The 12,141-nt window shown below is 35.5% G+C and overlaps 1 protein-coding gene across 2 annotated transcripts in view; it reads left to right on the top strand.

Annotated features, from left to right (window-relative positions):
• Positions 1 to 10,024, top strand: part of itga9 (integrin, alpha 9) — a 105,508-nt gene extending 95,484 nt beyond the window's left edge. For both annotated transcript variants that reach the window (XM_048203910.1, XM_048203909.1), the window contains 5 exons: positions 1,007 to 1,132; positions 1,376 to 1,495; positions 1,589 to 1,684; positions 4,361 to 4,480; positions 8,999 to 10,024. In XM_048203910.1, coding sequence (XP_048059867.1) covers positions 1,007 to 1,132; positions 1,376 to 1,495; positions 1,589 to 1,684; positions 4,361 to 4,480; positions 8,999 to 9,097 — 561 coding nt within the window. In that variant the 3' untranslated portion in view covers positions 9,098 to 10,024. The remainder of the gene's footprint in view (positions 1 to 1,006; positions 1,133 to 1,375; positions 1,496 to 1,588; positions 1,685 to 4,360; positions 4,481 to 8,998) is intronic.
• Positions 10,025 to 12,141: the final 2,117 nt, after the last annotated feature.

Here is a 12,141-nt window from a genome sequence, read left to right as displayed (position 1 = left end):
TTGGGACTTTATATCTCACAATTCTGACTTTCTCGCAATTGCAAGTTTATATCTCGCAATTCTGACTTTTTCCTCGCAATTCTGACTTTTTTCTCGCAATTATGACTTTTTTCTCACAATTGTGATTTTATATCGTAATTGACTTTTTTGCAATTGCAAGTTTTTATCTCACAATTCTGACTTTTTCTCGCAATTCTGACTTTTCTTTAAATTCTGACTTTTTATTGTAATTCTGACTTTCTCGCAATTATGAGTTTATATCTCGCAATTCTGACTTTTTCTCTCATTTCTGAATTTTTTCTCGCAATTCTGACTTTTTCTCTCATTTCTGAATTTTTTCTCAAAATTCTGACTTTTTTTTGCAATTGCGATTTTGTTTTGTAATTGACTTTTTTCGCAGTTGCTAGTTTATATCTCCCAATTTTAACTTTTTTCTCAATTCTGACTTTTTTCTCAATTGTGAGTCCAAATTCTGAGGAAAAAAGACTGGCTTTTCTTCTTAGAATTGCGAGTTTATATTGCAATTCTGACTTTATAACATGCAATTGCAAGTTTATATCACATAATTTTTAGGAAAAAAAAGTCAGAATTGTGAGATAAAAAGTGGCAATTATCTTTTTTTATTCAGTGGCAGAAACAAGCTTTCATAAAACAGGGTTATTATAGTAAATTAAAACCATAAAAAACAATTTCATTACTTAAAATAAATGTTATATAAATGTAAATACCTAAACATTTTAATTCAGATAGTTGCCATGGCAATATTTCTTTTCTTTTGTTAGTTAAAATTGAAGTACTAGAATATCTAAAACTGAAACTGAAATTAAAGTAATAAAAATCCAAAAAAACTTAACAAAAATTACCTAAAACTTTAACTGAAAATGAAATTTATAAAAATAAAAACAAATTCATTAAGCGCTACAGTAGCAGATCAATGATACTAAAATAACACTGAGTTTGAGGAGTGCCCTCAATGAATCTGATCTTGTTTTCTGTTTGTCTGCAGGTATCAGACGGTCGAGGGAACTGCACGTGGCACAGGAACCCCAAACCCTGCACAATCCCACAGGACAAGGAGAGCATCTTCCACACCATTTTTGCCTTCTTCACCAAATCCGGCAGAAAAGTTCTGGTATGACACAGGACTTATTGAGAATAGTAAATAAATAAAAAAGCCTCACTCTGTGAAAATGTCATCCAAATGCATTTAGTGCTTGGAAATAAGCCATATTTGCATATTTAATGTTGTTTGATGGTCCTTTATGTTAAAGCATATGCATTAGTGCAGTGGATCACAGCATTTATTGCCCCCAAAACGCTCTCCTCATTTTTTGTGCTGAATGGGTGAATCTTTGATGGCATACTGTGTCAACAGGACTGTGACCGGCCTGGCAGAGCGTGTCAAACTATTTCCTGCAGTCTGGGATCTCAGGCTAAAGAAGAGGCCATAAGTATAGATGTGCAAATACTACTGAACACTGAAATACTGCAGAGGGTGAGGAACTGGCCTCATAATGTCAAAGTTATCGTAATGTCATGTTTTTTGTGTCTGTCTGTAAATGTGTCTGTCTTTGTGTATGGTTTGCAGGACAGCTCCTCTGTGATCCAGTTTGTGACACGAGGTCACGTCCAGCTGGACGACAGGGCCGTGGAGGTCTCCGCCGGGCTTCCCGAGGAGATTTCTGTAAGTGATCAAATGGATGAATAATCCAATCCAACAGCCAGGCATTTCTTGCCAAGCATATTTGTACCGTTACTGTAAACTACACTCAGACTTACGCTGACACACTGGTGGTTTTCATTGTGTGATTGCAGCCGGTATGATTATTGTCTTTGAAACCGATCAGGACCCCTGATGCACGGAAGAGAATTAAATTGTCCGTTTGCATGATTCTGAGCTCATCGACTCTTAGTAGCCGCTGAGATCTGGGTCGAGTTTGCTGTTCATATGGGAGTAGGAGGCTTTTTTTACTCTACAGCTGTGCTCAAGAACAGTCGCCACTAATACTGCAGACCTCGGCGTGCTGATTGATTGGAGGAGTATGGGACGGTGTGTCAGTGGAAGTGTTGTGTCTCACTCAGCTGATTGGGTTTCTGACCTGGTTTCAACCAGGCCAATTCCTAATGGGTCTGCGCCCCCTTTTACCCTCCTCGGCACTTAGGAAATGCATCGGTCCCAGAGCAATCTGTTATTAAGTTGCACAAGACGGTCCCTCGGGCAAATGATGGACATGCAACTCTCATTTAGAAATTGCATTGCCCATGTACATGTATAAGCATTAATCCCACACAGTCTTCTAGCATGTTTCAGTTCCCATCATGTTCACAGCCGCCTTGACAAATTGGAAATGACAGACCGATTGTGAGCGCCAAACCTTTATATGCTACTGTATCTTTACTTTAGTCGTGACTCCGTCAGCTGAACTCAACAAATGCTTTAGATATATTTAGTGCGATATTTATATCTTATCCTTCAGTTTGCATTGTTAGTCAAGAATAGAAATAATGTAGTAATGTTTATTTCAAAGACGGCACCCAGAGGATGATATTATTGCTCTTTCATAGCTCAGGACTTCACCTCAGAAGCTCCTAAAAGACAAGAAATAAAAATATACTGTACAGGAATGAGTCTACAGTAAGAGTATTGAGCTATAAAGTGAAGATCATTTTAATCTCAAGGGGACCAATTATACCCCTTTTACAAGATGTAATATAAGTCTAAGCAATGTGTGTGTGAAGTTTCAGCTCAAAATACCCCATAGATCATTTATTATAGCTTGTCAAATTTGCCCCTATTTGTGCTGTTTTTGTGTGTGTCCCTTTAAATGCAAATGAGCTGCTGCTCCCGCCCCCTTTCCAGAAGAGGGCGGAGCTTTAACAGCTCAACAACAACAAAGCTGGAGAATCTCACACAGACAAAATGAGGATTGTTAGTAACGGTGTTCAGCCAACATGGCCTCGCCCCCATTGTTACGTGTTCTGGAGGGCGGGGTTTATGTAAATTTTAGGGTTTGTGATGTCACCAACTTGGGAAGAAGCTCGTTGTAGTCCCTACCAGCCGTTTGTTGTAGTCCTTAAAAAATATAGTTTTTGGTTAAAAAAAAAAAAAAAAAAAAAGCAAACTAGTTTTTGGTAATTAAAATAAAGCAGGAATAAATTTAAAATATAAATATTATATGAAAAACTTAAAATAAAAAAACTAGAAATTTAGAAAAAAAATTTGAATTTTAAAATTAAAAAAATTAGAAATGTTGCCTTGGCAACTAACTGAGATAAAATTTAGGTTAAAGTAATAAAAATACTGAAACTAATACTGAAATAAAAATAAAGCTAAATGGAAATGTTAAAAAAAAAAAAATGACAAAAGCACATACATTTACTAAAATGTAAACAAAAAATTAAAATGACAACTGAAAAAAATAAATAAAATAATAATAATTTTAAAAAATAATTAAATATAATATATATTTTAAAAAATATGAATATATAATTAATTAATATCATATAAAAATTAAAGCTAATTACAAATATGAAATACTATAAAAGTAAGTAAATAATGCTATAAAAAACAACTGGTATCTTAGTAAATCTGAGCACAGAGTTGTTAAGATCTCTTCTGAAACACTAGACTTCTTCACAAGTCCTCATTTGCATCTCATTACTGATAGAAGAAACAAACTGAGATATGAAAGAGATCTCATTTGTGGTTTTACTTGACTGCAGGCTGTGAACTGCGGTATTTTATTTCGGTCCTCGTATTCAAGGAGTGAAATTGTGTCCAGAAACTGAAGCGAGATTTATCTGGGCTGGCATCTCGCTCCAGACTGGGATTTTCTGCTTGCTTTTCATGCAACATTTACAGCCAGATCCATTGAGGGAACTGTTGCCCTCGCTGTGTTTTTGTGGCAGTACTTTATGGTGTTCAGAGGTGAACTTCTTCCACATTTAACGGTCAGCAAACACGGATGCCATATAACACATATAAAAACTGAGTGTTATTTAGGATAGATCATCTAAAACAGACCTCAAATAATGATAATGAATAATGAAGTCCAGTTGTAAACAAAGATCTCTTACTGACAATCTACAATCATCCGGATTAATGTAACCCCTCACAGATGTGTGTTTGATTGATTTGTTGACTTGAAATCTCATTTCCTTTTGATTGAGTCAATGCCCAATATACTGTAGACTCAGCACAGACATTATAACATCCAGGAAATGACACACTGATTCATACAGTCTGTAAAATCAGGTCTCTGGTCCCACTGAGAAATGACGATTTATTTAACTCAGTGAGGTTATGAAGGGCTCTGCTGAATGCTTCATGTATGTTCACTGTCTCTGTGTCATCCTGCAGCTGGTGTTCGAGGCCCTTCACAGTCAGGAGCCCAGGGGTTACGTGGTGGGATGGATCATCGCCATCAGCCTGCTGGTTGGGATCCTCATCTTCCTGCTGCTGGCTGTGCTGCTCTGGAAGGTACCGCATCAGACATCACATATTAAGTGAAGATCATGTTCCATGAAGATATTTTGTAAATTTTCAACCGTAAATATATCAAAATGCATTTTTGTGAGTGGATATGCAATGCTAAGGACTTCATTTGATAAACTTTAAAGATGATTTTCTCAATATTTAGATTTTTTGCATGCTCAGATTCCAGATTTTCAGTATATTGTCCTATCATAACAAACCACACATCAATGGAAAGATTATTTATTCAGCTTTCAGATGATGCATAAATCTGAATTTAAAAAAAAAAAGACCATTATTACTGGTTTTGTGGTCCAGGGTCACATATTTCTATTGTATAATAAAAATGTAGTTTTTAAAGTATTATTATTATTATTATTAACATTACATTGTTATTATTTTTTATCAATATTATTATTATTACTTTTAAAAGTGCCGTTTTTATACAATAGTAATATATTTCTGTCATCATTTCAAGTTATCAGTAAAGTTATAATACTAATATTTTTTTTATTAAGAAAATATTACATTGTGTTATTATTATTATTCATTTTAAAAGTAGATTTTAATATTTAATATTTCTCACAATTTCTTCAAGTTATCAGTAAAGTTATAATACTAATGTTTATTATTTTTATCATCATCATTAAAACATTACATTCTATTATTAGTAATAGCAGTAGTATTTATTTCAAAGAGTAATTATTATACATAATTATCATACAACCAAGATATTTTTTCATGTATATTTTTATTTATACAGTTTTATATGCAATTTATTTACCAAAAGTAAAAATGCAAAGGTTTATTGTAAATTATATATTTATATTTTTCACAAATTCTGCGTTTTTTGTTTTATTTTTTCTGGATTGTGTGTTTTATGATTTAATACAAATTCATAAAACTTACAGTACCTGTCAGTTTGTAAACATTAAAATTTTTTATGTATTTAAAAGAAATCAAAAATACAGTAAAAACTGCAGTATTGTGAAATATTATTATAAATTAAAATAAATGTTTTCTATTTGAATATATTTTAAAATAAACTGAAGACTGGAGGAATGATGCTGAAAATTCAGCTTTACTTCACAGGAATAAATTACATTTTTTCCAAAATGATTAAAATAGAAAACACTTATTTTAGATTTTATTAATTTTTTGATTAAATAAATGCAGCCTTGGTGAGCAGAAGAGACTTCTTTCAAAAACATTAAAAAAAAAAAATCCAAACTTTTGACAGGTACTGTAAGTTTTATGAATTTGTATTAAATCATAAAACACACAATCCAGAAAAAATTAAAACAAAAAATGCTGAATTTGGGAAAAAATTAAACTCATTTCATAGAACCCTAAATTTCAAGGTAGCTTCCGCTGTGGAGTTTACTTGTAAACAAACAAAAGCAGAGCCTCTGCTTTTAAACAATAAAAAACCTGTTTTAATTTATCTTCATGCACTCTTTTTTAATCATCAAATTTTTGAACAAAAAGCTGAGAAAATCACGTTTTCCTAAAGACTAAAGAATACTTTTATCGCTTGTTTCTGCTTCTTCTTCGCCTGTGTTTTGATCTGGAGATTCTGTACTCTTTCAGAAGATGTGTAATAGCGCCCCCTACCGCATAACAATGAAAACACGGAAAGCCGGAAAATTCCGTCAGTGATTTTTGATAGAAACATTACTCCAGAATCAACAGAGGATGGTGAAACATGTACATGAACATCAGACTTTCTGCTCGGTTTCCTCCCTCATTGGTCCAGCACACAGAGACGTCCAGATGAGCATGTTTGCTTGTCATGTTCACTTCGTCTTTTCACATGAAACCCATGCAATGGTTCCTGTTAGACAGCAGTTCAGCTCTTGCGGAGTAAATGTCAGCAGAGAATGTGACCCATCAGGTCACGGTGTATTGAAAGAGCAGAACCACCTGCTCATGTGCAGCGTCCCATTACAGTTAAATTAGCGCTGCTTTTAATATCCTCTGTCAAAAAAAGGCACAGGAAAGCGGATGTGGATGAACTGTGCTTTGCTTGAAGTACAGTAACAGTTCTTAGATACTTCATTATTACGTCATGAAATGAAATGATGCATAAATAATAAGTGCATTGATGGTCTTTGTACCTCACTTTGCGGGAGTCTTGTAGAAGGTCACATGTCCCATAAACCCTCATTCACACACTACTGTTGTTTTTCTTGGCCTGAGGGGTCAATAGAGAGCTTCAGACAGACCGTAAAGTGAACAAAACACAGCGCTGACAATAATTTACTCGTACACATAAAAGTGAATCGAACAGATTTCAAGGCTTCTCAAACAAGCCCTTCTTTTCTTTTCCACTCCATTACTTTCCAGTGGGAATACTGGAGCAAATCCTGGAATGTTGGTGTAGGGATACTTTCCCCCCCAAATCCCAGATCTGCCAAAATAAACCTCCTCAACAAGAGCTGCACATGTCCAGCTACTCCAGCTTCAGGAAATGCCTGGAGTGAGCCGAAGTCTGAATCAATAAACCGCATTCAAACAAAGACAAACCTGTTGAGTCACAGGAAGAGGAACAGGACATTTCCTGCGCTGATGCCGTTCTTTACAGTAGCGCTATCTGTGTCGCCCATCCCACGATTTATCTGACTCCCACTCGGTCCATTGGCTCGAACTACACAAAGGGAGAGTTCACCCAAAAATGACATCATTTACTCACTCTTGTCATTCAGAATTCTTGAATTTCTTTCTTTTGAGAAACTCAGTTTTCCATACAATGAAAACCACCATATTCCACTATATATATACACATATATATAGATATATAGATATATACAGTGCTTCCCACAAATAGACTTTACTTGGGTGGGCCGCCCAGGTATATTAACGGCCGCCCAAGTATATGGAGACACATTTTTGCTTTTATTATTTTTATCCTCTTATACATTTATATCCACCCAAGATAATGAAACCATCCGCGATCGATTAACTAGTCGTTTCGTACCTGCTCGTTATGTGTGCGTCAGAACTGTTTACTCCCACTAACATTCAAACGGGCGCTGCATTTTGCAAAGTCACAAGGGGGCGCTGTTGCGCGTTCTACAAGCTCGCACAACAGCGCTTCAGACTGCTTCAAAGTGATTCTCAATCAGTGAAAAGCGCAGATTTATGCCAAGCGATTGCTAATGAACTCAAGTTGGTGAATTATTACAATGTCTACTTCATGGCCTTTATATAAAATGTTTTAGACGATTGTAAGAATCTGAAGGATCAGCCTGCAATAGTACAGACATTTCAAAATAAGAGTCCTGGTGTATTTCGGGCTTGTTTATAATTAAAAGTCACATGCTAAGTTTTTTCTTTTTCTTTTGGGCATTATTGGTGATTTGGTTACACAATAAATTGTATTTAATTTGATTTCCATTTAATTCATAGTAAATTTTTGTAGTCTCCCCCACAGAAAGAAAAGACTAAGAACATTATTTGACACATATATTATTCATTATATAAATTTTACTAGTAAAATCTGTGTCCCATTCACTGAGAGAGACACTATATGACAGCAAGGAGAACATGGGAAAATGTGAGCCATTTAAATGCTGTAATTTTGCATAATTTACAATGCATAATAATGCATAATATTAGTATGTAATATGCTATGTAATTAAAATTAAAATTAATTTCAATAAATAAAATTACTGTTAAAAATCACACCATTTTTGTGCCATGGGTAATGGGAGAATTTTTCACCCGGCTACCACCGCAAGTATATTTCAAACCTGCGGGAAGCACTGTATATACATATATATATATATATACAAACACACCGATCATAAGCATATTATAGCTTTATGTGAGGAACAAAATGAAACATTTGTTATTCATTGAAAATCTTTCCTTCTGCTGTAGCTCAAATTTTATTAGAATATCAAAATATTCATGTGTAAACATTCAATCCAGGCATTAATGACACCTAATACCATTGCTAATGTAAATTTATAGGATGTATAAATATTTTTGGATACCTATATGATATGATAACAGTTCGATAATCATTAGTCATAATGAAATCTTATGTTGGGTCAAGACCTTAAAAATGTGCTGTATTTTCATAGACTCATTTTAATTTGATTAAATACATATTTCCATCTCCATTCGTCTGACAGCAGGATTGCGTTCGGTTGGGATTGCGTTCGGGTAAGAAGTAGTTTGGGGTCAGTAATATTTTTCATGTTTTTAAAATAAGTCTCTTCTGCTCATCAAGGCTGCATTTATTTGATCAAAAATACAGTAAAATTGTGAAATATTATTACAATTTAATATAACTGTTTTCTATGTGAATATATAGTAAAGTGTAATTTATATCCTGTGATCAAAGCTGAATTTTCAGCATCATTACTCCAGTCTTCAGTGTCACATGATCCTTCAGAAATCATTCTAAAGGTGGAATATTTGGCATGATCAGATGGGTTTTTCTTGGGAAATGAGTGTGATCTGTCCACTGTCACACCCTGAATGCTGACACACTGCAATTGTTTTTGTGTTTTGCAGATGGGATTCTTCAGGAGGCATTACAGAGAGATCATAGAGGCGGAAAAGAACAGGAACGACAGCGACGAAAGCTGGGATTGGGTCCAGAAGAGCCAATGAGAGCTTGGATTGGGTTCAGAAAATCCAATAAGCTGCTACCTTCATCACGGCTCTCTCCTAAAACCCTCCAGCCTTCCATATGTGGAAGAAAAGAATATTCTCCAGATTTTTCGGAGGTTTGACACTTTTTTTTTCATTGATGGCGATCTAGCTGACGTTCGAGGTGACCGTGTGGCCTGCCAGAAAAGACTCGCAGTGGAATTCCATTGATCCCAATGGGACAGGCCTCTTGCCAGTGGGTCTGAAGAGACGGAAAGAGAGACTTCCTGAAACGGAATGTGGATATCGTGTCAATACTAGCAGACGATTTCAACCCTCAGGGCGCTGTTGAAAAGCAAAAATCTATTTTTTATAAAATGTATTCCATACTGTATAGAAGAGAGCTTCAAGAGTTGTTTTTAAAGCACTGATGACTGACACACGCCAAAGAGTTGAGGTTATTCCTTCACAGTGTTCTGATGCACAGACCTTGAAGATGGATTGGATCTCTTCATCCCCTCAAGTTTTCATTTACAGAGAATACAAAGTGTCCTTCGTTCGGACAACTCTCCAGCTACTAAATGTCACGAACAAACAACAATGACAGAGGAGGTGAACTGTTATCCCAAATATGCAACGACTCGAGTTGTTCGTTTCAGTCCGGTTGTGCTAAAAACAGAAAGAGAAAAGCATATACGTTCTCAGCTCAAACACGTTTTGTTCATTATATGTGAAATTCACAGCTTAGAGCATTGTTTGTACTGCACTGGATATTGACCCCACTGAAAGATGCATGAAAAGATTCTTTCACCAAAATATATAAGAACTTTCTTTTTCTGTCTTATTTTCCATCCACTTGTCAAGTTCTTTTCACGATCTAATCAGTGTTTAAAGGATTTGTTCGTGTCAGAATTAAAATTTCCTGATAATTTACTCACCCTCATGTCATTCAAGATGTTCATGTCTTTCTTTCTTCAGTCGAAAAGAAATGAGGAAAACATTCCAGGATTTTTCTCCATATAGTGGACCTCACTGGGGTTCAACGGGTTGAAGGTCCAAATGTCAGTTTCAGTGCAGCTTCAAAGAGCTCTACATGATCCCAGACGAGGAATAAGGGTCTTATCTAGAGAAACCATCGGACATTTTCTAAAAAATAAAAAAAAAATGATATATTTTTTAACCACAAATGCTTATCTTGCACTGCTCTGTGATGCTCCACGCATGACGTAATCATGTTGGAAAGCTCACAGCAAAAAGCTAGGGCAAAAAACTTGATTTACCTTTAACTTAGTCTTTGCAAGTTCACTTTGTAAACACTGGATCGGTACTTCCGCCTACGTCACGCGTGACCTTTCCAACATGATTACGTCATGCGTAGCGCATCACAGAGCAGTGCAAGACGAGCATTTGTGGTTAAAAAGTATATCATTTTTATTTTTTTTTTAGAAAATGTCCGATGGTTTCTCTAGATCAGACTCTTATTCCTCGTCTGGGATCATGTAGAGCTCTTTGAAGCTGCACTGAAACTGACATTTGGACCTTCAACCCGTTGAACCCCAGTGAAGTCCACTATATGGAGAAAAATCCTGGAATGTTCTCCTACATTACGTTACCCTGCAAATTCTCCTCATTGAATCCTTTTTCACTCACAAATGTTGCAATGGGTTGACTTAAGATCTCATGAATTCTACTGCAAGTAAAAAAACACTTAACTCTGCCAAATATCGGCAGATATTACAGCATGTTCTGCGTTATTCCTCTCCAGTAAACCTAACACCATACAGTACATTTTTTGATGCTCAGACTTCATAAGCACAGGTTTTAACCGTGTTGAACCTGCAGTGTGTAATGGCCTAAAAATAGATGGGAATGTGCAGTACTTCATCACTGGGCACAAACTCGTACTTTGGAGCTTATGGGAACAGCTTGTTTAAAGTCAACATTTTGGACTTCTCTCAGAGCGCAGCCCTTTACATGAGCCGTTCGCTGTCAGACTTCACATCCATTAACCGCTCAGAGAACGACATTTTAAAATGTTTTATTCATTTCCCTCTCATTTTAGAGGGTTGATTCGAAAGTAACCATTAATATGATGTTTGCCAAATGATCTAAAGCTTTGCAGTTGGATGTTAGATGATCTCTGGAAGATTTTCCAAAAATATATATCTTAATATCACCACTGGCATGGCAAAAACACGTCTGCATTTCTTGCCCGGCCCAACGTTCTTGCATAGGTGTGTTTCAGAGAGACACATACTTGACATTGTAAGTGTGTATCATAACTGTGAGTGTTGTTGCCATTATCACCTATTTTGAGCATTTTGGAATAAACTACTGTCACTGAATTTCAGTTTTATAGATGTATTGAGAAATATGTTTGTTGTACAAGCTCAAGCTGTATATTTATCTACTGAAACTGCCATTTTAAAATTAAAAATCACAAACAGATGTTTCGTCTCTGTTTTTTTCGGTGCCACCCAAAAGATTCAGTGTTTCTTGCAGCGTTGAGGCCCTCTAGTGTGAAACAAGCAGTTTACACTTTACTGCAGTGTTCAATGTCTACTGTGACCAAATTCATTATACAATGAAATGCTTCAAGAAGTAATATGAGTAGTTTGAATTTAGCAAGTGGTATCAGGTTAGTTTAAAAATGTGGTTCTTTTGAATTTTAGGCCTATTTTGTTTAAAATGACGCCTTTTAGCAATGCAATCAAATGATGAATCAGGATGTTAAAAACCATAGTTTATATAGAATGGTTCATTCACACTGGGAATGGATGGAGATGCATTGTGTTCTGGGATACAGTATTACAGTTTTCTTAAATCTTGTGTGTCCTTATGGACATTTTTGCCTGTGTTAATGCCAACTACATACATTTTGGCACATGTGTGTATTTTTACAGGAATTTTACTATTTCACCCCCATTTCCTTTAATAAATCTATTTTACACTAGTAACACAAAATAGTTCCTCTCAGGACCTTAAGGACAAAAATGAAACCCATTAAATCTGCAATTTTTAACCCCAGAGCCATTTAACTATAAAATGAAGCAGTCTTTGTTAAA

Source organism: Megalobrama amblycephala, linkage group LG10 (genome assembly GCF_018812025.1).
Source record: "Megalobrama amblycephala isolate DHTTF-2021 linkage group LG10, ASM1881202v1, whole genome shotgun sequence".
Lineage (NCBI taxonomy): Eukaryota > Metazoa > Chordata > Actinopteri > Cypriniformes > Xenocyprididae > Megalobrama > Megalobrama amblycephala.
The sequence above is the reverse complement of the archived record's forward strand: the minus strand, read 5'-3'. Positions and strand labels throughout refer to the sequence as shown.